General features: G+C 44.5%; 1 protein-coding gene across 2 annotated transcripts in view; it reads left to right on the forward strand.

Moving 5' to 3' along the window:
• The first annotated feature begins 23,079 nt into the window (after window positions 1-23,079).
• The window catches only part of INSR (insulin receptor), a 157,272-nt gene continuing 153,828 nt past the window's right edge, over window positions 23,080-26,523 (forward strand). Inside the window, exon 1 of one of the 2 annotated variants that reach the window (XM_037139999.2) lies at window positions 23,080-23,615. In XM_037139999.2, the coding sequence (XP_036995894.2) occupies window positions 23,519-23,615 (97 nt within the window). In that variant the 5' untranslated portion in view covers window positions 23,080-23,518. The remainder of the gene's footprint in view (window positions 23,616-26,523) is intronic. The other variant, XM_037140000.2, reaches the window with a different exon arrangement.

The following is a 26,523-nucleotide window of genomic DNA, read 5'->3' on the forward strand; positions in this document are numbered from 1 at the left end:
TGAAATGCATACTTGCCACCACAGACCTCTGGTGCTTAATTCTGTCCCGTTGAAATGTCTGCAGCATAATTGTAATCTCTAATGTAACGGCGGTCTCCATTGCCCAGGATGGCTACTGGTTTAATTCTTATGGACTTACTTTGTAATTAGAGATGGTGGCAGAATTACTGTATCAGAGGTGATACACTTTTATGAGTCTTGGTGTTTTCTTTTTCCAAACTGGTGGTGGTGGCATTAATGTAAAAGCAAAGGACAAGAGGACACTAGGTTTGCCTCCTCTCCAGCAGGTGGCCACACCACTGGGCGGTCCCCTGTGGCATGCTACTCTTCTTGGCCATCTAGTGTGTGATATTTTTAATATGGTATCGCATTCCAGTGTTTTATTTTGTTCACAGCTCTTGCTGTTATCTGCAATTATCTTTATTATCACTTCCCTCCCCCCTGCCCTCATGTTTAAGGCTTGTTTTCTCCACTGCACTTGACAAACGAGGCGGAGATCTTCTTCGCTTTCCTTAAAGCCACATGCACCAGTGCAGTGGGTGGAACGATTGCCCCTCCACAGATGTCCACATCTTAATCCCTGCAACCCGCAACTGTGTTAGGTTACAGAGGGAAGGGTAATTCAGGTTGTGAGTTGGCTGACCTTGAGATGGGGAGATAATCTGGGATTATCTGGACGAGTTTGGTGCCATCACAAGCTCCTCAAATGTGGAAGAAAGAGGCAGGAGGAAGAGGGAACCAGAGGGACAGCACTGCGAGATGTGCTCAGCCTGTGGCTGCCAGCTGTGAAGATGGAGGAAGGACCCGCGGGCCAAGGAATGCAGGTGGCCTCCAGAAGCTGGAAAAGGCGAGGGATTTTTTTCCTTAGAGCGTCTAGAAGGAATGTAGCCCTGCCAACTCTTTGATTTTCACGTAGCAAGACAATTTTTAATTTTGGATCTCCTGAACTGAAAAAAAAAATATAAGAAATGTGTTGTTTTAAGCTCCAGTTTGTTACAGTAGCGATAGATAATGGACACACCCAATTTGGCTCTGAGGAAATGTTCAGTAAACATTTGTTAAATGAATGACCAGAATGGCGACCTCCAGACAGGGGCTGGAGAAGACAGAGTAACTTTAAGTTAGAGAGGCTATAAGGCAGCCAGGAGTTGGGGGTAGGCCTTGGAGTCAGTGGGGAATGCCTGAGTCAGGCAGTGAGTGTGAGGGGGCGTGGATTTCAAGGTCAGAGCTGGCTGGTGCCCAACTCCCAGAAACACTCGGGAAAGAGCACAGGGTTGCTTCCCAGTGCTGTTTTCATGGCATCCCGGGGATGGTGTTTGCCGAGGGGTCCAAGACATTCTTCCATTTCTTTTTTAAAAATTATTTTAAGATTAAAAATCCTAAAATTATTTATTTTAAAAAAGATTCTTTATTTTTAGAGAGAAGGAAAGGGAGGGAGAAAGAGAGAGAAACATCAGTGTGTGGTTGCCTCTCATGCACCGCCCCCTGCAACTGGAGACCTGGCCTACAACACAGGCGTGTGCCCTGATGGGCATGAAACCAGTGAGCCTTTGGTTTGCAGGCTGGTGCTCAGTCCACTGAGCCACACCAGCCAGGGCCTAAAATTGTTTCTTTAAGGCAGTTTTAGGTTTACTGAAAAGTTGAGCAGAAAATAGAGAGTTCCCATATACCTTCTTTTCCCTCTCCCTCAATTTCCTTTGTTACTAACTCATCCTGAGTTAGTATGAACACTTGTTACAACTGATGAACCAACATCTTCGACATCATTAACCGAAGCCCATCGTTTACAGGAGGGTTTGCTCTTGGTGTTGTGTCTTCTTGGAGTTTCGACAAATGTGTAACGACATGAATTTACCATTGCTGTGTTACATAGCACAGACTCACAAAGCTGTGCTCCTCCTGTGCAGCCCCACCTCCTCCTTCCCGGGAAACCACTGATCCTTTCACTTCATGGTTTCGCCTTTTTCTGAGCGGCCATCCAGTTGGAATCGTAGAGTATGTAGCCTTTCGGACCACTTCCTTCACTGAGTGGTGTGTGTTGAAGTTTCCTCCTCCATATCCTGTTTGTTACTTTTTAAAAAATAATGGATATACACACACCATATATATATATATATATATATATATATATATAATATATATATATATATATATATTATATATATATATAACCTACCTTTTAAAACATTTTTAAGTATGTTCAGCAGCATTAAATACAATCACAACATTGTGTGACCATCACCACCATCTGTCTCCGGAACTTTTCTTTGTGTTTATTGAAGTACAATTGACAAATAAAATTGTAGTGTATGTTTAAAGTGGTGATTTGATCTACATCTGCTTGTGGAATAACCGCAGTCAGGTTAGTTAACACACCTGTTAACTCACACATTGTGTGTGTGTGCGTGTGTGTGTGTGTAGTGAGATGCTCATTTCTACTCTCTTAGCAGATTCCCAGATTTTTTTTTTATTCTGAACTGAAATCCTCTACAGTTAAACAGCTTCCCTTTATCCCCTCTCTCCAGCCCCTGGTAACTTGGTAACTTCTAATGTACTCTCTCCCTATGAATTTGACTATTGTAGATACTTGAAAGAAGTGGAATAATACCATACGTATCCTTTTCTGTCTGGCCTGTTTCACTGAGCATAATATCTTCAGGGTCCATTTACATTATAGCAGGTGTCTGAATTTCCTTTCTTTTAAAAGCTGAATAATATTTTAGGGCATAGACGGGCCACATTGTGTCTGTCCGTCATCTGCCAGAAGACATGCAAGCTGTGTCTACTGTTCGGCTGTTGTGAATAATACTGCTGTGAGCACGGGTATAAAAACACTGCCTTCAGTTTTTTTTTTGGAGGGGGAGCATATACCTAACAGTGGAATGGCTGGATCATGTGTATTTGTTTCCTTAAAAAAAAACAACTGACAAGTACATCAGATAAATTGTGGCGCCCACGCAGGTTGTTTTCTTGGGTGGAGAGTGAAACTGAACACTTGGCCCCTTGGCAGTTTTTTTTCTCTTGGAAACAGTCCCTTCACACCATGTGGTTGTCCTATTTTCCCTTCTTCTCAGCCCGCAAACACGCCTTATGTACAATAGATACAAATTTATTTATCCTGCTTATTGAATATATTTTCCCATTCTCTTGCTTGCATTTCTATTTTGGTAATTTCCTTCTGGATATGTAGATATTTTTATTTTCATGGAGTGGAATATTGATGCTGTAACTATTTCTTTGGTGACTTGGTGACAAATGCTCTCTTGGAAGATTGATTCTTCTTCCATTCTATATCCTCCTAAGTTGTTCTGGAAAAATAGAACTATTATTAATTTTTAACTTAGCAAAAATTTTAATTTAACAAATTATAGTTAAATGTTCTTTCAGATCTATTCATTAAAGACTCTAGATTTCCCTCTCAAATTATCAGGCAATTATCCCACTCCTTTTTGTTGAATGACAGTGTTAGAGAAAAAAAATTTCATTCTAAATTACTGGAATGTACTTAAAAATAAATTACTAGATTCAAGAGGGTGGCGGAGTAGGTGGATGTTATACTCACTACCTCCCAGGACCAAACTGGATTTACAATGAAAATATAGGGCAACCCACCTGAAAAACCAACTGAAGACCAGCTGAAGAGAAGTCTCATAACCAATGATTTACAGAAGAAGCCACATCACGGCAGGTGGGACAGGCAGAGATGAGAGAAGGGCTGGCCCCACTCCCATGGCTGGCAGCTCAGATTCTGGAGGGGTATCTCAGCTGCAGAGGTCCCTCCTGACAAGCGTGGGGGTCTCAACTCCACGCCAGTCTTCTCAGCCCAGAGCATCAGAGCTGGGAAGAGGTGCCCGCATACTACCTGCCTGTGAAAATCAGTGGGGATTCTTTCCACAAGGGAGAGTTGGGAATCTGCTGGAGATACACCCTCTTAAAGGGCCAGTGCACAAAATTTCATTTGCAGCCACTTACCCTGGACTCTGGTGGAGTGGAGTCAAGTCTCCTGAGGAGAGATGGAGGTTTGTGGCTCTGCAGAGAGGGGCGAAGGGGCAGCCACAAGGATCCCCGTGTTGAGCCCTCTCCCACACCACAGATGCCATCTTGCTTGGTTGCATCAGCCTGAGTGAGCCTTGGCTGCATGGCCCCTCCTCCATGCAGCATCAGCCTGAGGAAATGCAACAGCCTCATTCTCTGGGCTCCCTGTTGCACCTGCCCATAGAGCTTGGGCCCTGTAAGGAGTCAGCTGCCTGGGCTAGGGCGTGGAGGTCTGGGCAGACTCCAGGGGTGTCCATGACTAAGTTGTGTGGTTTTGGGGTGGGACATTCCCCACACTTTCCTGTGAACTTGACCCACAGTGTATCCCCTACACGGGAAATCCACTGGTTCCACCTTTCCAAGTGCTGGTGGCTCTGCGCTGCTGAGGTCTGGGAAGAATCTGGGATAGTCTGAGTGGTGGCTCTGGGGTCGGGGGGGTCACTGTTCCCACCTTCCCCAGGCCTGACTGACACCTCCTACTTGTAGGAGATCTACTAGCCCTACCCTCTGGACTGTCCCTGCTGAGCTTGGACAGACTCGGGGACAGACAGTTGTGTGGCTCTGGTACACAGTCATTTTTTTTCCTCACATGCCAAGCTGGTGCAGAGCCCTCCCATCACAGGGCCAGATCTTGGTCTGTTTGGACCAGATAAACTCTGCTGGTCTCACCTGACTCCCTGAGACCCAGCCCCACCACAAAGGTGTGCGAGCAACCAGCTGGTGGCAGCTAGACTTGGTATACCTGGAATGTTAGCTGAGTCCACTCAGACCCAGAACTGGCACCACGTTTGAACCTGTTTCAGTCTGGTGAACACCTCTCGGCCCTCTCTGGTGTCTCACTGAGGACCCGCCTGTGACAACTTGACTACAGCCAGTGGCTGAGCGTGATAGGCAGAGGCAGCAGAGGTGGATCTAAGGGTGCATTGGGGCTTTTGCTGATCTACCTTAGGGCATGGTGCAGGTAAAAGCCAGCCTTGGTGTGCTGCTTGGTCCTCTCTATGCACACCTGGGCCCAGCAGAGGCAGCCAAAAACTGTAGATCATTGCGTAGCTCCAAACAGGTTGCCCAGAGTCAGTCACAGGCGGTGTCTGACATCGGACTGCCCCAGAGTCCCTCCCGGCAGGCCCAGAACCAACTCGCTCAGTGGCCAGCTTCAGACCACATCAGAGCAGGGTCCAGTTAGCTTCACAAGCAGCATATTTATGGAAAGTCTCAGCAGGCACCAGATCCTGCAGAAGCAAATGCTACTCCACATGGTCAGCACCTGCACAACAGCTCGTGCAACATGGTCAGGGTTGATCAGCCAGCCTGAGGGTCGAACCCATGCATAAACAGGCCACTAGCAATCAAGACTCAATTACAACAGGAGGATCCACATAACCCACACAAGGGACATTTCTAGAATACCTAGCTCAGGTGATCAAGGAGACTGCCACTGGACTTCACAGGACGCCTCGTACATAAGTCTACCCTATAGAGACTGGGAGTCACAGCAGATCTAGCTAATACATAAAACAAACACAAAGAGGCAGCCCGGTGGTGAGAGAGAGCAACCTGCCTCAAATAAAAGAACAGAAGAAATCTTCAGAAAAAGAGCTAAAATCAAAGGAAGCAAGCAATTTATCAGATATGGAGTTTTTAAAAAATGGTTCTAAAGAGCCTTAAGGAGCTCAATGAGAATTACAACAGCATGAAAAAGGATATAGAAGCCATTAAAAAAACTCAATCAGAAGTGAAGAACTCGATATCCAAAATTAAGAATGCACTGGAAGAAGTAGAGGTTGTATGAAGCAAAGGATGGATTCAGCAATTTGGAAGACAAAAGTAGCAGAAAACACCCAATTGGAGCAGCCAAATAAAAAAGGAATAAAAAAATAAGGAGAGTTAAGGGGCCTTTGGGACAACATGAAGTGAAACAACATTTGCATCATAGAAGAACCAGAAAAAGAAGAGATAGCAGAAGGGATTGAGAACCTATTTGAAAAAATAATAACTGAAAATCTCTCTAACCTGGGGAAGGAAAAAAGACATACAAATCCAGGAAGTGCACAGAGTCCCAGACAATCTGAACTCAAAGAAGCACACACCAACACACATCATAATTAAAATGGCAAATTTTAAGACAAAGAGAAAAACTAAAAGGCAGCAAGAGAAAGACAGTTACCTACAAAAGAGCTCCCATAACACTGTCATTGATTTTCCAACAGAAACATTTCTGGCCAGAAGGATTTGCATGTGAAAGGGTCAGGCCAGCTTTCTGACCTGCCTGACTGCTCATGAGTCGGTTATCCCGACTCACCTGGTAGCTCGCAGCTTCATCAGAACTTTCTCCCACCTTGCATAATAGACACCTGGTACCAGACACAATGGCCAGTGGTCAGACTGACCTTCCTGCACCTGGGAGTAGCCCAGCCCTTTACCTAACCCATGGTCCTGACTCACATCCTAAAACTCTGAGGCAACAGTCCAGAAGAACAAGAAACTAACCTCTACTTTATTCCCCCACAACCCCATGCTTTTTCTTTAAAAAACCCCATTCCTGCCTCCCTCAGCTGCTGCAGTCTGCTCAGACTCAGCTTGCTTGTAATGCAGCTCCAAACGCGGGCATTTGGATCAGATCATCCAGCTCCTCCCATCTCTATCTCTTGTGCATTTCTGACAGCGTGGGATATTCAAAGTGATGAAAAACAAGGACCTATAATTGAGATGCTTCAGAATTTAGGCTAACATTTAGAATTGAAGGACATCTAAAGAGCTTCCAGACAGGAAAAAAACTGAAGGATCTTATCTTTTTTTTTTTTTTTACAAGAATTGCTAAAAGGTCTTCTTGAAGAAGAAGAGGAAGAAGGAGGAGAAGGAGGAGAAGGAGGAGAAGAGGTAAAGGAACTTAGTTAATAGAATAAAATGGCAATAAGTACACACCTATCGATAATTGCTTTAAATGTAAATGGCTTAAATATTCCAATCAAAAGATATAAAGTAACTAAACTGATAAGAAAACAAGACCCATGTATATGCTGCCTACAAGAGACCCACCTCAGAACAGAAGATACACACAGACTAAAAGTAAAAAGATAGAAAAAGATATTTCATGCAAATGTAAATGAAAAAAGCTGAGGTAGTAATACTTATATCTGAAAAAACAGACTTTAAAACAAAAACTATAATAAAAGACAAAGAAGGACACCACACAATGATAAAGGAGCAATGCAACAAAAGGAGATAACCATTGTAAACATTTATGCACCCAACATAGGAGCACCTAAATATATAAGACACATGTTTATGGACATAAAGGGAGACATTGAAGGTAATACAGACAGAGTAGGGGATTTTAATACCCAATTGACATCAATGGATAGGCCTTCCAGAAAAAAACCAACAAGGAGACAGAGGTCTTAAATGACAGACTAGATCAAATGGGTTTAATTGATATCTCCAGAGCATTTCACCCCAAAGTAGCAGAACATACATTCTTTTCAAATGCACATGGAACATTTTCTAGATAGACCACGTGTTAGGATACAAAACAAGTCTCAATAAATTTAAGAAAACTGAAATCATATCAAGCATCTTCTCTGACCATAATGTTATGAGACTAGACATCAGTTACAAGAAAAAAACTCTGAAAAGCACACAAAGACATGGAGGCTAAATAACATGTTACTAAACAGTGAATGGGTGAACAATGAGATCAAGGAAGAAATGAAAAATACCTAGAAACAAATAAAAATAAGAACACAACCACCCAAAATCAAAGGGTCACAAGGAAAGCAATCCTAAGAGGGTAATTAGCATTACAGCCTACCTCAGGGACCAAGAAAAATCTCAAATAAACAGTCAAGACTTTTACTTTAAAAAAGGAAGTAGAAAAAAAACAACAAGGAACATAGTGAGTTGGAAAAAGGAAATAATAAAGATCAGAGCAGAAATGAATGAAATACAATCCAGAAAAAATAGTACAAGAAAAAAAGATAGAAGGCCCAAATAAATAAAAACAGACATGAAAGTGGAGAAGTAACAACTGACACCCAAGAAATGCAAATGGTTGTAAGAAAATGTTACAAACAATAACTATATGCCAAAAAAATTGGACAATCTGGAAAAAATGGATAAACTTTTAGACATATACAACCTTCCAAAATTGAATTAGAAAGGACCAGAGAGTCTGAATAGACAGAGTATGCCTAGTGAAATTGAAGTAGTAATAAAAAAACTCCCAACAAACAAAAAGCCTGGGCTGGATGGCTTCACAGGTGAATTTTACCAAACATTAAAAAAACTAACGCCTATGCATCTCAAACTATTCCAAAAAATTCAAGAGAAGAGAAGGCTCCCAGGCTTATTTTATGAGCCCACCATTATCCTAATTTCAAAACCAAATAAAGATACTACAAAGAAAGAATATTATAGGCCAATAGCCCTGATGAATGTAGATGCTAAAATTTTCAGCAAAATATTAGCAAACCAGATCCAGCAATAGACTGAAAAGATCACACACCATGATAAACGGGATTTATACCAGAAATGCAAGCTTGGTACAATATCTTCAAATCAATAAATGTGATACATTAAATAATCAAACTGGATAAAAACCACATGATCATATCAATAGGTGAAGACATATCATTTGATAAAACCTAGCACCCATTTATGATAAAATCTCTCATAAAGTGGGAATGGAAGGAACATACCTCAATGTAATAAAGGTCACAGCCAACATCATACTCAATAAGGATAAATTATAAGCATTTCTCTATAGAGTGAGAACAAGACAGGATGTCCATTTTCACCTCTCTTATTCAACATAGTACTGGAAGTCCAGCCTCAGCAATCAGACAAGAAGAAGAAATAAAAGGCATCCAAATTGGAAAGGAAGAAGTAAAACTGTCATTATTTACAGGTGACATGAGATTGTATATAGCGAACCCTAAAAATTCCACCCATGCTGGCAAGGATGTGGAGAAAGGGGAGCCCTTGTGCACTCTTGGTGAGAATGCAGATTGGTGCAGCTACTGTGGAAAGCAGTGTGGCAATACCTCAAAAAAAATTAAAAATGTATCTTCCTTCTGACCCAGTAAAGTCCAAAGAAACCTTAGACAGTGATTTGAAATAATATATGTATTCCTATGTTCACTGTAGCATTATCTGTAATAGATAAGATTTGGAAGCAAACCAAGTTCCTGTCAGGAGATGAGTGGGTAAAAAAGCAGTGGTATAATTCTGACCAGTGTGGCTCAGCTGGTTGGGCACTGTCCCGAGGAACAAATGGTTGCTGGTTCAATTCCTGGTCAGAGCACATGCCTGGGTTGCGTGTTTGATCCCTGGTTGGGGTCCACAGGAAAGGCATGTTTCTCTCTCACACTGATGTCTCTTCTTCTCTATATCTTTCTCCCTCCCTTCCCCTCCTTGTAAAAATAAATAAATAAAATCTAAAAAAGAAAGCAGTGGTACATTTATACAGTGAAATACTACTTGGCTATGAAAAAGAAGACATTCTTACTTTTTGGGACAGCATGGATGGACCTGGAGATTATTAAACTAAGTGAAATAAGCCTGTCACAGAAAGATTTGTACCATGATATTTCACTGGTATGTGGGATCCAATGAACAAAACCTAACATTATAGAAACAGACTCACAGATGCAGAGAATAGACTGACAGCTGTCAGGGCAGAGGGGTTGGTGTGCTGGGTGAAAAAGGTGAAGGGATTAAGCAAAAACAAAAAGCAAAACACAACACAATTTATAGACACAGACAACAGTATGGTGATTACCAGGGAGAGAGAGAGAGAGAGGGCGGGGTGGCGGGTAGGAGAGGGTTAGGGAGGAAAAACGGTGAGGGAAGGAGACTTGTCTTTGGGTGGTGAACACACAATATGATGTTATAGAATTGCATACCTGAAGCCCATAGAATTTTACTAACAAGTGTCACCCCAATAAATTCAATAAAATATCCATATACTTAAAGCATAAATTACTAAAAACTAGGGTATATTTCTAGATGACTCATTCACACATATTGATTCAACTGCCCTTCCTGGTACCGATTTACATTTATTTTAGCTTTATAAGATTTAAAAGTTTCTATACCTGAGAATGTTAACTGCCTTCCCAAGTACCTTTCTTTCCCAGAGTTTTTCTATATGCCGATTTAATTGTTCCTTTCAGAGCAGTGGTTCCCAGCCAGGATTTTGCCTCTCAGGTCCCCCTTGGCAATGTTTTGAGACATTTGTGGTTGTCCTCTGGCACCCAGACCAGCGACGCCTCTCGACACCCCGGATGCACGAAACTGCCCGTTGGTGAGGGGTGGCCGGGCCCAGGTGTTTGCAGGCTGGAGACGGAGGGGCCTTCCTGCACATGAATTCCAGAAAGACTTTCCTACATTCTTTTAGACATAGATTTTGATTTGAATTGGATTTGTAAATTATTTTTGAGGTAGAGGAGAGAATGGTCCCTCTGGTTTTCTACCCAGAAATAAGGTCTGTTTGTTCATTGAAGCCCTATGTAATGTCCCCCCGGAAGTACTATAGTTTTTAAAAATGGGAGCGCTGCTGATAAAATATTTCCTCTGCATTTTATTTTATTTCAGTTTGTACATGTGCTGGTGTTATTCTGAGAGGTGATGGTGTCTCATGCTGATTTTTAAAAAGAAAATGTACTTGCAGGGTTAAAACAATCCAGACAGACAAAAAGGATTTCCAGTTTCCTGTTTATTTGGGGGGAGATATTTGTAAGTGTGGAGACATCTATGAATGAGTATATATGAATTTGTGTTGATCCACCTCTTGTAAAATACAAATGGCAGTATTCTATTTAGATTACTCTTCATTTATTATTATTTTTGTATAAGAAGACATACCATGGAGATTTTCTCATTTCAGTACACATAGATTTAACTGATTTTCTTAGAAGGTCATGGTGTATTACTGAATATTTTCCCATTTTTTAAATGTTAGAAAACAGTTTCTTTAATTATAAATTTTTCCATAATACTTTTCTACCTAGGTTCAAGTGTCTTGTCACTACTCTCAGCCCAGTAGGAAAGGGTCCTGTACATTGCAACTATGAAAATAAATGCTTTTGAGAAGTAGAAATATTTTTACATGGCTTCCTCACGTCTTCCACCTTTCTCGAAAACTGCGTTGGGCTGGGCGGGAGGACAGCAGGCAGAGGCGGCCAGATCGCAGTTCTGTCTACCCACGCATCGGTGATACGTCCTTAGTATTTTTTTGTCCTATTCAGGTACAAATAATAGTTCTAAGTGGAAGCTTCCCCATCTTCTAAGCATTGTACTCCATGCGTTTCATTGCCATTCAAACTCTCTGGAACTTACTAGGATGAAACCTCAGTTTTGACGGCACCCTAGCAGCACCAGGCGCCCTGGGCTGTGCCTGCACCACGCCCCAGGCCTCGAACCACGTGGGCTGGGTGCAGCCCCGGGGCGAGGGGCACCTCTGAGGACCCGCGTCCCAGTGGAAACTGGAACGGCATTTAGCCATTAGAAAGAGTGAGGCACCTTACAAAACGCAGCTGAAACTTGGAAATACTATACTGTGGAGTGAAAGGAGCCAGCCACAGAGGGTCACATACTGTAGGATTCCATTTATAGGGAACATCTAGAATCGGCAAATCCATAGTGACAGAAAGGACACCAGCAGCTGCCAGGGGCTGAGCGGAGGGGGAATGAGAGGTACTGCTTTATTACAGAGTTTCCACCTGGGGCGATGAAACATTTTGGAACTAGACCGTGGCAGTAGTTGTGCAACATCGTATGTTGTATGTCACTGAATTCTACACTTTAAAGTGGTTAAAGTGGTAAATTCTCTGTTATCTGTGTTTCACCATGAGAAAAAGTCAAACAAAACCAATAACCCAAAGTATTCGAATAAGGGCCAGAAACGGAGATTTTAGGAGTGACAGAGCACGTGGCATTGTCGTGATATGTCTTTGTGTAGATGGATAGTCACAGACCTCTTAAGTATAAGAGGCCTATTTACTTCTTTTATTCCTTTTAAAAATAGTGTGCTATGCCCTGGCTGGTGTGGCTCAGTGAATTGAGTGCTGGTCCACCAACCAAAGGCTCGCTGGTTGGATTCCCAGTCAGGGCACATGCCTGGGTTGTGGGCCAGGTGCCCAGTAGGGGGTGCTTAAGAGGCAACCACGCATGGATGTTTCCCTCTCTCCCTCTCTTTGTCCTCTCTAAAAATAAATAAATAAAATATTAAAAAATATGGACAAAACACTGTGTATGTTTAAGATGTACAGTGTGTTGGTCTGATGCACACACCTCTATTGTGTAACAAGTTTATAATTTCTTTGTGTGTGTGTGAGTGTGTTGAGAACAGTTAAGGTGTAGGCTCCGAGCAACTTTGAAGTAGTAACTTAGCATCACTGACTGTATTCACAACGTTGTGCATTAGAACTCCAGAACTTATCTGCTAGTTGGAAGCTGTGGCCAGCAGCATCTCCCCAGTTCTACGCCCTCCCCTGGGCCCTGGTAACCACGATCCCGCTGTTTTCACTAGTTCAAGTGTCCATTTTCTTACACCAATTTCACAGCCTGGCTCCATAGCCTCAAAGTTTCAAAGGGGGGAAAAATAAAACTCACGAAAAATATTAGAGAATAGTTTACATTAATATAAGAACTTGATGCAAATCATATGTGAGTGGTGTCAGAGAAGAAAGAAAAGAGGAATAACAGGAAATGAAAAATGTTTGAATCGATTAGGCAGTTCTTGTGGAGAATGTATAGGTGTTGCTGAAACATTGATTGGTTGCCCCTTGTACACTGACTGAAACCTCAGCCTAGGCCTGGGCCCTCCCTGGCAGTAGAACTGTGACCTTCCACTTTGCAGGGTGATGCCCAACCGACAGAACCACAGTGGTCAAGCTCAGTTGGATATTCTTTTGAATAACTGCCAGAAGGGAGACCCATGGGAAAGAGGGTCAGCACAATTTAGGTGTTGAAAGTCATTCCCAAATTGCCACTGGAGTTGAAACTGTTCACACTGGTGATTTTTTGAGAGGGTCAGTTTTCTCACAAACCTCTGCATTATGTTTTGTTGTGTGTTGACAAACTCAGTGACATGGGAAGGCTACGAGGCCTTTTCTATGTTTAAATACCTTTGTGTTTCTTTTTTTCTTTGTTTTCAGTGGTCTGTTTCTGTGAGCTGCCTATTTATATGCATCACCATTAAAATTTTTGGAAAACAAGGGTTTTGATTATTTTTCTCACTGGAAAAATTAAATTATGTATTACATATTATATATTATAATGGAATGTATGCCTTTATCTGTCATTTGAGTTGTCTATTTTTCTCACTTTTAAAATGACTTTCGAGTTTATGCATGATTTTTTCTTTTCATGTAATCTTAATGTTTACATAGCCAAATGTCTTATTTTTAGATTTGGGATTCATGTCTTGAGTAAAGAAATATTCCCTGTTCTGAACTTATAAAACAAAACTTCCACAATGTAGAATCTTCTGGTTTCATTTCTGGATGGCTGCAGAATTCATCACATACACGTGTAGTAGCAGGGACGAGCCCAGCATGAGCCTCCGTCCTTGCCCTGTGACTGCAGTGACCCCAGTGACTAGACTTCCTAGCACCGAACCATTTTTGCCGTCCTGGTCCGAGTTCCACTTTGTCCTGGTGGTTGTGAGGGGTTCTTTTAATCTTCTGCCTGATTCTGTTGTGAATTTTCTCTGTTGGATTTTTGCACTGTGATTCACAAATGAAATCTGTAGTCCTCCCTTCTCCACTCTCCTACATGTAATGTATTAAAGCAGGTTTCCACGACAACACCAGAATCAGGATTTACATTAAATTTCCTGCTTCAGTGAAATGGAAAGAAGCTAGATGGAGCGAGAGTGTGCCCAAGGGACCTGCTAAAGACAGACCCCAGGTTGTGGGGGGTCTCCCCAATCCCTCCTTGATGGGAAATGAAAGTGGAGCACTAGATGCTGATGTTCCTGAACCATGAACCCATCATGTATCAGAATACCATGTGTTTAAATGTCAATCCAAAGCCAACTGAAGAAAAACAAACAAAACGAAGAAAAAACCCAAATGGTTTTTCAAACCTTAAAACTTCTTACACTGACATGATGACCGCAGGAAGGCTGAGCCAGCAGTGTGGGGAACCCATGCGCACCTTTTTCCCTGTCCACCACTTTTGTCACCTCGATCACATCTGCTCTGTCTGCTTTCCCTGCTTCTTTTTCCCCCTAAAACACTTGAGCATAAGTTGTAGACATTATGTCCCCTTGGCCCCACATTCTCCATTTAGTATGCATTTCCTAAAATCGGGGACATCCTCTAACATCACCTCAGTGCAATGATAAAAATTAATATTGGTACAATCCCATTATCAAATTGACCTTTTCAGTCTTCAGTTGTCCCATTAGTGCCTTTTATTACAAAATATATTCAGGACCAACTTTGATCACTTAATTAAAGGGCATGAGGACAGGTGCAAGATGGCAGAAAAGTGAATGAAAGTCACCCTAAACGTCTTCCCAGAGCCAATATGGAATTACAACTAAATTGTGGAGAAATCACGCAGAACAAACTGAACAATAGTGAAAGGGAAGACTTATAATCTCGGACAGACAAAAGAATCATCTTCAGCACTGACTGACTGTAAGGAGTGCAGTGGAGACTCAAGAAGGCTGGCTGGGTGCACACAGGCGGCAGTGCCAGAGGGACAATTAAACAACCGGTTGGATCTCCCTGAGAAATGTGGTGTCTAAACCCTAACCTGGGATCCCCAGCCTAGAGCACCAGAGCCCGTAAAATACACAGATAACAACCAGTTGTGAAAAGCTGCAGGGTTGCTCTCTGCCAGACACGAACAGCTGGAGATGCAAAGAGCTGTTTAAAGGGCCAGCACATAAATTTTCATTTGTAGTCACTTACCCTGGGGTCCAGCAGGGGCCGGGGTGGGGTGGGCTGGCGAAGCCTTAGGAGAGACTAAGGACAAAGGATTTGGGGAGAGAGACCTGAGAAACTGGTGACTGGGATCCTGATACTGAGTCATCCCCCATACAGCAGCAGCCATCTTGCTCGGGCAGACCACTCCATTCCAAGTGGCAGCAGTCTGAGGGGGAACAATAGCCCCAACCCCAGGAGGGACTCTCTCCCAGATCTGTGGTGCTGAAGCCTGGCTGCTGAGTGCAGAGTGACTGGATGAACTACTGAAGGAGTCAGCCACAGATGGTAGATCCCTAGCAGTCTCAGAGCAGGCTGCCTAAGGTCAGACGGGGTCAACATCTGAGATCACCAGAGGCAGATCTGGAAAGAAAAAACAGTGGCAAATACTAGAGACTACCAAGATGAAATCCAATGTGGTCTTCTCCATGATTTGTGATATTTTCTTTCCTACATAGCTTTTAAACATTCATTTCTTGTTCATCAAATATGTGCATGTTAAATCTCTAGATTTTATACTATAGTTTATTTCTCTCCTTTATTATAATATTCTTAATTTCTTTACGCCCTTATTAATACTGGTCATTTGCTGTCGAGAATGGGATTGCAGGGGGTGCCGAGTCATTTTTGCAGATGTGGGTTTGTTTCCTGGGTTTCGTTCTGGCAGCACCTGCACAACAGCATACAATATATTGTGGGCAGAGTGACCCTCAGTCAACCAGCTTGAGAGAAGAACCCACCAAAGAATGACCCAACAATAATCAAAACTCAGTTACCTCCAGAGAGCCAGCATATACAGCATAAAGGGCATCCCAAGAGCATCAAGTTCAGAATATTAAGGAGACTGCACTACTGAATCTCACAGGCCTCCTACCATAGAAGTTCACACCACAGACTCAGAGAGTCAAAACAGATCAATTTAAGAAGCAGAAGCAAAACAAGAAGACTCTCACAAATACTTGTAAGACAAAAAAACAACTCCCCAATCAAAAGGAAAGGAGGAATCCTCTGAAAGAGTGCTAAATGAAATAGAGGCAAGTCAACTATCAGATATTCAGGTCAAAACAATGATTATAAAGAATATCAATGAGCTCAGTGAGAATTACCAACAACTACAGAGAAACTATGAGAAATTCACTGCAAACTATACCAGCATGAAAAAGGATATAGAAACTATCAACAAGGCCCAAAAGGAAATGAAGAATACAATTTCTGAATTAAAGAACACAGTAGAATGAATCAAAAGCAGGCTAGATGAAGCAGAGGACTGAATCAGTGAGCTGGAGGACAAGGTAGAAAAAAACTCCCAGATAGAGCAAGAAAATGAAAAAAGACTAAAAAAGAATGAAGAGGGGTTAAGGGAACTGCAGGAGAACATGAAACCTAATAGTATCCATATAATAGGGATACCAGAAGGAGAAGAAGAGGAGCAAGAGATACAAAAACCTGCTTGAGAAAGTAATGATGGAAAAATTCCCTGATTGGATGAGAGAAAAAGTCACACAAGTCCAGGAAGCACAGAGGGCCCCAATCAAGAGGAACCCAAAATGGCTTACTCCAAGACACATAATAATTAAAATGGCAAAATTCAAAGACAAGAGAGAATCTTAAAGGCAGCAAGGGAGAAACAGGTAGTAACATACAAGGGAGCTCTGATAAAGCTAGCAGTGATTTCTCAACAGAAACACCACAAGGCATAAGGAAATGGCAAGAAATACCCTCAGTGATGAAAAGCAAAGGCCTGCAACCAAGGCTGCTCTACCCAGCAAGACTTCAATGAAAATGGGTGGTGAAATAAAGACTTTGCCAGACAAAGTAGACTCAAAGAATATACCTCTGCCAAACCAGCACTGCAAGATATGCTAAAAGGACTGCTTTAAGAAGAGTAAGAAAAAGAGCAAGAGAGAGAACACAGGTATGAAGGAAGTAAAAGGACAATGGATAAGTACACATCAATAATAACCTTAAATGTAAATGGCTTAAATGTTCCAATCAAAATACATAGGGTAGCTGAATGGATAAGAAAACATGACCTGCACGTGTGCTGCCTACAAGAGACCCACCTCAGAACAAAAGACCTATACAGACTGGAAGTGAAGGGTTGGAAAAAAATATTCCAAGCAAATGGATAGGAAAAAAAAAGCCAGGGTAGCAATACTTACATCAGACAAAATAGACTTCAAAAAAGGCCATAAAAAGAGACACAGAAGGACACTTCCTAATACTAAAGGGAAGAATCCAACAAGAAGATGTGCACACTGTAAACATTTATGTACCCAACATAGTAGCACCAAAATATATAAGAAAAATCTTGAGTGATGACCAGGGCAGATCTTGTCATGACTTGTTGCAGCTAGTGTGGAGAAAGGCAGCTGTCAGTGAAGGAGCTTGTCAGGGGTCTGCTGGGAGAGTTAGGACTCAAGAACTGTGAAACTTCAGGAGCCCTGGCTGCCTCCCAGGCTCTCTTTGCATCACCCTTTGAATCACCCACAGAGAGATACAGGTGGTTGCTCAGCTGCCAGCCTAAGGCTTGGAGCATTAGGGTGGAGCAGGGAAGGCTGAACAGGAGCGGGTGGAGCGAAAACCCAGAGTTTTTCTGGGAATTGGCTAAGGTGGGGTTTGAGGGGATGGATCTCAGAATCCCTAAGCACCTCTGGCCATGGGTGAGAGATGTGGGGGAGGTCATCACTGTGGCCAGCCTGGGAGCCTGACATGTGGGGTGAACCAGACAGAGGGATGAAGGTCTAGGGGGACAAGGGTAGGAAAAAAAGAAAAAGAAAAATCTTGGAGGACTTCAAGAATGAGATAAACAGCAACACACTTATAGTAGGGGATTTTAACACCCCACTGTCAAAAATGGACAGATCTTCCAAGCAAAATATCTGTAATAGTAATTGTGCCACTGAACAATCCCTTAGATCAAATGGACTTAAATGATATATACAGGAACTTTCATCCAAAGAAGCAAAATACACATTCTATTCAAATACACATGGAATATTTTCAAAGATAGGTCACATGATAGAACACAAAACAAGCCTCATCAAATTCAAGAAAATTGAAATCATATTAAGCATTTTCTCTGACCACAAGGGCCTGAAACTAGAAACCAACCTCAAGGAAAAAAACTCAAAACCACTCAAATTCGTGAAGATTGAATAGCATGCTATTAAACAATGAATGAGTTAATAATGAGATGAAGGAAGAAATAAAAAAAATTTCTGGAAACAAACAAAAATGAACACGCAACAGTCCAAAACTTATGGGACACAGAGAAGGCAATGCTGAGAAGGAAGTTCATAGCGATACAGGCCTACCTAAAAAAGGTAGAAACATTTCAAATAAACAACCCAAACCTACATCTACAAGAACTGGAGGAACAATAACAAAGCCCAGAGCTTGTAAAGGAAGAAAATAACCAAGATCAGAGCAGAATTAAGCAACATTGAGACTAAAAGAACAATTCAAAGGATCAATAACCAGGAGCTGGTTCTATGAAAAGAAACAAACTCAACGAGCCTTTAAACAGAATCATCAAGAAAAAAGGAGAGAGGACCCAGTAAACAAAATCAGAAATGAAAGAGGAGAGGTTATAACTGATACCACAGAAATACAAAGGAGTGTAAGAAATTAGTATGAACAACTATGTGCCAAGAAATTTGAAAACCTGGGAGAAATCGACAAGTTTCTAGAAAAATATAATCTTCCAAAACTGAATGAAGAAGCAGCAGAAAGCCTGAATAGACTGATAACAGCTGGTGAAATTGAAACAGTAATAAAAAAAAAAACACCTCCCCACACAGAAAAGCCCTGGACTGGATGGTTTCACAGGAGCATTTTAAAAAACATTTAAGGAAGAGCTCACCCCTATCCTTCACAGACTATTCCAAAAAATCCAACAAGCGGGAAGACTCCCAAACTCTTTATATGAAGCCACCATCATCCTCATCTCCAAACCAGAAAAAGACACAAGAAAGTAGAAAACTACAGGCCAATATTGCTGATGAATATAGATGCTAAAATCTTTAACAAAACATTGGCAAACTGCATCCAGGAATACATTAAAAAGATCATATACCATGATCAAGCAGGATTCATCCTAGGCATGCAAGGATGGTACAATACTCACAAAACAATAAATGTAATAAATCACAAAACAAAAGGAAAGACAAAAATCACACGATCTTATCAATAGATATGGAAAAAGCATTTGATAAAGTACAGTACCCATTTTTTATAAAAACAGCAAATTGGGAGTAGAGAGATCATACCTCAACATAATAAAGGCCACATATGAGAAACCTAAAGCCAGCATCATACTCAATGGACAAAAACTAAAAGCTTTTTCACTAAATCAGTAACAAGATAAGGATGCCTGCTTTCACCGCTTCTATTCAACATAGTATTGGAAGTCCTAGGCATAGCAATAAGACAAGAAAAGGAAATAAAAGGCATCCAATTAGAAAGCAGGAAGCAAAACTGTCATTGTTTGCAGATGACATGATGGTGTACATAGAAGACCCTACAGACTCCACCAAAAACCTGCTCAACCTAATACATGGATTTGGCAAAACACTGGGATATAAAGTCAATATTTATAAATCAAAGGCATTTTTGGACACCAAAAATTTCAACAATGAAATATCAGAAACAGAAATCAGGGGGAAAAACTCATTTGCTATAGCAATAAGAAAATAAAGACTCTAGGAATAAACCTAACCGAGGAGGTAAAAGATGTGTACTCAGAAACTACAGAACACTGAGGAAAGAAATTAAGGAGTACAAATAAATGGAAGCATATACCATGTGCTTCTTCATGGATTGGAAGAATTAGCATCATCAAAATGTCTATACTATCCAAAGCAATTTATAGATTCAACACAATCCCTATTTAAATACCAATTACATAATTCACAGATGTAGAACATTGCTAAAAAACAGTTTTCTTTATTTTTTTGAAGATTTTATTTATTTATAGAGAGGGGAAGGGAGAGAAAAGGAGAGGGAAAGAAACATCAATGTGTGGTTGCTTCTCGCACGCCTCCTACCAGGGACCTGGACCACAACCCAGGCATGTGCCCTGCCTGGGAATCAAACTAGGGATCCTGTGGTTCACAGGTTGGTACTTAATCCACTGAGCCACACTAGATAGGGCTTACATTTCAAAAATTTATAGGGGCAGAGCCTTAGGTATTCACCAGGGTGCAGCAGCCCAGTTGGCTGCATTGTGGTGCTGTCTGTGGGGGGAGGGTCAGAGTTGGAATAATGCTGCTTGCTGGACTCTCCACTGGCTTTCAGTAACTTCCCCCACTATCCACAAGCAAATTGGGTCCTTCTGGTGCTGATTCCTAGGTGGGTGAGTTTGTTTACATTCTAGGACCCTGTGGGTCTCTCCACCAAACTCTCCTGTGAGGCTGGGAGTTTCTCCCACTGCTGCAACCCCCACAGATTTTTACAGTCAGAGGTTTTGGGGCTTTATTTCTCCTGTGCTGGAACCCTGGATTTTGTGGTCTGTCTCACTCCCCAGTTGTTCCTCCTACCATGCAAATGTGGGACCACCTGCTCTGCCAGCTGCCACCTCACCTGCCACCTCCATGAGAGTCCTCTCCACCCAGCTGCCCATCTCCACCCCTTCTACCAGTCTAGATGAATGTTTCTTTCTTTTTTTTTTAAGCATATATATTTTAAAGATTTTATTTATTTATCTTTAGAGGGGAAGGAGAGAGGGAGAGAAACATCAATGTATGGTTGCCTCTAGTGCTTCCCCTGCTGGGAAATAGCCTGCAGAGAACTGGCCTGCAACCCAGACATGTGCCCCGACTGGGAATTGAACCTCGATCCTCTGCTTCGCAGGCCTGCGCTCAATCCACTGAGCTATACCAGCCAGGGCCAAATGTTTCTTATTTAAATCTTTGGTTTTTGGACTTCCATACAGTCCAGTTTTCTGGCAGTTCTCATGGTTTTTTTTTTTCCTCATGGGTTTTTTATTTTAAATTTGTTGTTGTCCTTTTCGTTGTGCAAGGAGGCACATTGTATCTACCTACGCCTCCATCTTGGCTGGAAATCTCTATTCCAATGATATTAATAAAAGGCAGAGGTTGACTTTCAATTTCCAGGTGCTTGCTTTTGTGTGTGTGTTTCTAGAGGACGGCATATCCCCTTTCACACCTTTTTCCTCCTATGCTGCATCCCTGTAGTTGTGGTGGCTTTCCTGACTCCCATGGGTCACAGGAAAGCCCACAGCTCTGTATAGGTTTGCACAAGAAGAAAGGGGAACAACATTATCAAATGCATACTTCTTGCAATTCTGGGACTGCAGCGGCCTTCAGTTTCTTCTCCTTGGGTCCATTCTTGCTGTATTGCCAATGGTGAGAAATCACTGGGGAAAACAGCAGATTATGTTAACCCTTTTGTGTAAACCCCAGTGCCTACCCATTTCTTCTAGGGTTAGTGTGACAGGAATCCTCAACCTGGCGTGCTTGAGGTTCTGCTCCTTCTTGTCCAGCCCATGAATTCAACTTCCTCTTCCGTGCTCCAGGTATGGTGCCTGTTTCAGTTATAAGAATACCTGTCCGTCCTCCTCTGGGCCTTTGCACATGCTGTCCCCTCTACCTGGAACACTTCTCTGATAGTTCCCTTGGCTGGTTACTCCTCCTCATCTTCAGATTTTAGATCCAAATCACTTCCTTGTAGGAACCCCTCACCCCCTATGGCTGTTTAATGAATGGTCCTCTTCCCCCACTAGACTGAATCTACAAGGAAATGGATCATGTTACTTTGCTTATTGTAAATCTCCATTACTTATTGCATGTTGATTCTTTCATTCAATAAATATTTATTAAGCAACAGAAATATCAGGCACTGGGTGTAAAACAATGAACAAGATGGATGAGGTTTCTGCCTTCACAGGGAGGGGAAAACATACACACATGCAGAACAAACAAAAATTTCAGGTGGACATACAGTTGTGATGTAAACAGCAGGGAAGAGAACAAAGGGATGAGGGGAGGAGTGTTCAGCTCACCAAATCTGACAGGCAGGTTATACAAGAGAGGCCAACTCGAGAGAGTGAAGTCAGTGGTTCAAGGTCACATGGGAAGTGAGGCCTGAGGAAGCCAGACTCTTACTCCTGTCTGGTCTCCTATACTTCAGGTGCCTTACCTCCCTTCAGTAAGGTGAGCCGACCGTCCTCATGCCCTATTTTGAATGGCATTTGCTTGATATTCAGGCAAACAAGGAGTTCAGGTCTTCCAGTTGAAAATTTGGTGTTCACCTGCCTGGTACCCAGGATGTCTAGAGCCTGGTTTGCACTTCGGTGAGGTTCTACACATTCTCTCAGATGTTATTTTTCCTACTCCAACGACAGGCTGCCCACAGAATTGGTGCCTGGAGCCCATTGAGGGCAGGGGCTGTGCATATCAGGGACCTGCGGTGAGGCTGGGAGAGAGTGGGGGTGGGGGTCGGCCAAACATGACGCCCATCGTATGGGCTCTGGGGCCGGGTAGGGGGCTCTAGGACCAGACTCGCTGGCTGGGCTGAGAGAACTCTTAAGGGAGTAACAAAAATTCAAGTGACCAAGATGAACCATATTGGAACGTAGTATTAAAAATTTTATTCATTGATTTTAGAAGAGGGGAGAAGATGCAGGAGGAGGGGGGGAGAGATTAATTTGTTGTTCCACTTATTTATGTATTCATTTATTGCTTTACCCTGGCATGTGCCCTGACTGGGAATCGAACCGCGATTGTCTGGTTCGCAGGCCAGCGCTCAATCCACTGAGCTACACCAGCCAGGTAATGCAGTATTTTTAAAAAATCAAAAGGAATGCCCCAAAGGCCATGAAGAACAATATAGCAAAATGGGTTGGGCATCTGGGGCGCCCCCACGCTCTAAGACCGGGAGCTCAGTCTGGGCAGGGATCTGGGGTACCCCCTGCGCTATTGCGTGACGAGGGCCTCCAGCACCTGGGCCCAAGAGCTCCAGACTGGCGGGAGAAGAGGGACTGCACCTCCCTCTGCCGGACCTCCCTCAACCCCTCCCATGCCCCTCCCCAGGCGCCGAGTCCCTTCCAACTTTGGATCCGCGCCGCCTTTTCTCGCTGCCTGCACTGGGCCCAGCTGACGCGCTACGTTGTTTACGGGTCGAGCTGCTCTTGCTCCCGCCGCCCGCTACCCGCCAGCCTAGGTGTCCGTCTGTCCTTCTGTCCGCGTGTCTGTTTGTTCAGGCGTCCGCAGATCGTGGCCCAGAGTGTTCAGGTCCGGGAGCCGAGAGGCCCAGGAGGCAGCGCGGGTATCCGGGCCCGGAGATCACTGAACGGAGCCCGGGCCTCAGTGGCCTGGGGTTGGGGCCGCGCTGCTGGATTTGTAGTGGCTGAGGCCGCGCGCCCCTCTGTAGGGACTGAATCAAGGGCGGGATCTGCGGCCCGTAGGTGGGCTGCCGGTGTGGAAGAGTAGAACTCACGGCGCCTCCCAGGCAGCCACCTCGGAGCATGACCCCAGCGGTCCCACGCCACCCGCTCTGATCCGCTGGGACCCAGCGCTCCCGCAGCCATGGGCGCTGGGGGCAGACAGGGGGCGGCGGCCACGCCGTTGCTGGCGGTGGCCGTGCTGCTGGTGGGCGCCGCGGGCCACCTGTATCCCGGAGAGGGTAAGTCTGGGGTTTCAGGATTGGGTGGGAAGCAGCGTGGTGGGGAGGGGACCCCTTACCAAAATGGAGCCGCAGTTGGGGACTCGGAGCTCTCCTCGGTGGAGAGTGGGTGGACGGGATCGTTGCTTGGGCTCTGCAGGGGCAGGAAGCCTCTGACCTTGGCCTTTGCCCGCTTGGGCTAGCGGCTCTGTGCCCCTGTGCGGGCCCCAGACTGGAGGAACCTTCCCCCAGTCCTCACCCCGCGCCGCCGTGGGCGCCTCTTGCTAACGCGCCTCTGATCCGTGCCTGGCCCTCTCGTAGCCCTACTCAGTCCTCACTGGGTCGCCTTTAAATGGCGAGATCCCTGGGTCTGGGCGGCCTCTGATAACCCAGTGCCCTGGATACACGCAGTTTGCAGCCAGAGTCGAGGGGAACGGACTAGAGGGTCCTTTGTGGTCCCTGCTGGTAGGTGATACTGCCAGGGTGGGTCATTGTAACCCCCTCCCCCCCTGTCAGGGATCTAGGCCCTTGGCCACCTGGGACTTCAGGTCCATGTTTACACTTTTGGCTCCTGTTTCCAGATGTCCAGAGGCAAACTCCAATGCTGTGGCAACAGCACAGTATTACTAGCAGTGACTGTTGTTACCAGGTTTATTGTAATCAGCGTCTCTCTGAATGCCACTGTGCTGGGCCATCTTATCTCTGGATTCTCATAGTGGCCCCTGGAGGCAGACAGTGCTGTCCACCCATTGCGAACAGGAGTGAACAGGAGCAAACAGGTTCGGGGAGCAGACACAACTTACTTGCCGGAGGGAGGACTTGGACCTCTCTGTGTAAGGCCTTGTGGCCAGTGTCTCTCCGCTCACGTCCTCCCACAGCTGTGCCTGCATGGAGGGTCTTCCTGTTGGCCCCAGGAGTTCTGTCACCGTGGGTGAGCCTCTCGGTCCACCTAGTCCTTCCTGGGCGTCCCTGTGCTGGCAGCAGGCTGAGGCAAGCCCCAGCCCCAGCAAGACTTTCTGCTGGTGGGACAGTGGCTGGAGAATCCGTTAAGAGGATATAGCTGGCCTGTTTCCCCGTGGGGTCCGAGGCCCCACTTCAGACATAGCTGTTGGGTTCCTTCAGATTTGCCCGTGAAAGAAAATCAGTCTCGATGAGGAAGGACTTGGGAAGGGACCGAAGCTCCTGAAGTCGGCGATGGGGAACGAGGCCCTGGGAAGGCACACATGGGCCGTGGGGCCGACGGAGCCCGATAAGTGCCGCCGCAGACTACACAGTGTCTCGAGGCTGTTGAGTGCCTGGTATACCGTAGGCGTTCAGTGAAGGGCGGCAGTCGGTTTGGGTTCTTGTTAAGAAAATCCAAGACACGTTCTTAGGCTTCCACAGGCCTTGTGTTTGTGCGCGTGCGCATGCGCGGCTCCCTGCGTCTCTGTTTCTTGTGACTTTGGTAATTGTGGATTTGTGCCTGGGCTTCTGGGGGTCCGTGGATGGCATTACCCCTTCTTTACATGTGTACAGTTTCCACAACGGCAGAGGCTTATGTTTCTTGCATTCATGGCTGCATTTCCAGAGCCTAGAACGGTGCCTGGCACCTAGTAGGTGTTTGTTAAATATTTGTTCTTGATTTGGCTCCTACCTCATGCTCCCACTGGTACTCCTTTATTTGCCAGACAATGCTGAACTAATAACAATAGCTAATACAAGGTGGGTGCTGTTTTATATGCTTTGCATATGTAATTCCAGTTAATCCTCACCACCACCCTGTGAGGTAGTATGGTTTATTGCCCATTTTCCAGAGGGTGAGGAAACTGGCTGCAGAGCCAGCTGGAGGCGGAGCTGGGATCGGGACCCCACCCAGCCTGGTCTCAGCGCCCTGACTTCTTCCCAAGCAGTTCTTCGCTTGGTCTGGGACTCTGTCCCAAGCCCTGCAGTAATGGTTAACAAAATCCTATCAGGTGAATAAGATAGGGTGCCCCGTGGGAGGTTTGGGGACGGGGTGGGGGGGGGCAGGAAACTTTACAGATCATTAATCTCTGAAGTCAAGCAGTAGGGCATTCTGGCTTGGGTGGGGGCAAGCAATGTGATTTTTAAGGAAGGAGGGACTTTTTCTCGGAGTTGTCCTCAGCCCAGTTCATCTTCCGTGAAGTCTGTGTTGCTTTGCTGGATGGGACAGTGGCTTTCTTCTGGGGTTAGCTGGTTCTGGCCCGAGATTACCAGTGGGCACTGCCATGTCAGAGAAGAGCTTCGGGGAGTCTGGTGACTTGGCTGATTGGGGTGGGAGACACTTGCTTTCAGATCCCCTTAATTTCTCAAGGCAGTGTGAGATGTTTTTGTTGTGTTCTCTCTCTCTTTATATGGGGGTTTTAAAGATTTAATTTTAGAGAAAGGGGAAGGGAGGGAGAAAGAGAGGGAAACATCAGTTTGTGCTTGCCTTTCAGGTGCCCCCTGCTGGGGACCCGGCCTGCAGCCCCAGGCATATGCTCTGACTGGGAGTCAAACCTGTGACCTTCCTGGTTCACAGGCCGGCACTCAACCCACGGAGTCACACCAGCCAGGGCTGTTGTGTCTTCTCATGTGAGCCCCAGGGTCCTAGGAGCGGAATGTCCACCTGCTCCGTCACCTTCCTGGTGTGATTCCTAACCTTTGCTTCTCCTAGAGACCTGCCCCTTGTCCCTGACCACCTCACTCATAGAGGTCATTGGCATGAACCCCCTGGGGTCCCCACCGTACCATACTCCATCACTGACTTCCATCCTTTTTTTTATTAGAGCACTACCTCTCACTCTCAGTGACCTTGACATTTGGGTTTGGGTTCTGTTGGTTGTGGGTTATACCATGTTGAGCAGTGTCCCTGTTCTCCACCCACTAGATGCCAGGAGCACCTCCCTTCTCCAGGTCAAGACAACCAACAGCGCCTGCAGACATTGTCTCC

Source organism: Artibeus jamaicensis, unplaced genomic scaffold, assembly GCF_021234435.1.
Source record: "Artibeus jamaicensis isolate MK-2021 breed Jamaican fruit bat unplaced genomic scaffold, CSHL_Jam_final scaffold_286, whole genome shotgun sequence".
NCBI classification, from domain to species: domain Eukaryota; kingdom Metazoa; phylum Chordata; class Mammalia; order Chiroptera; family Phyllostomidae; genus Artibeus; species Artibeus jamaicensis.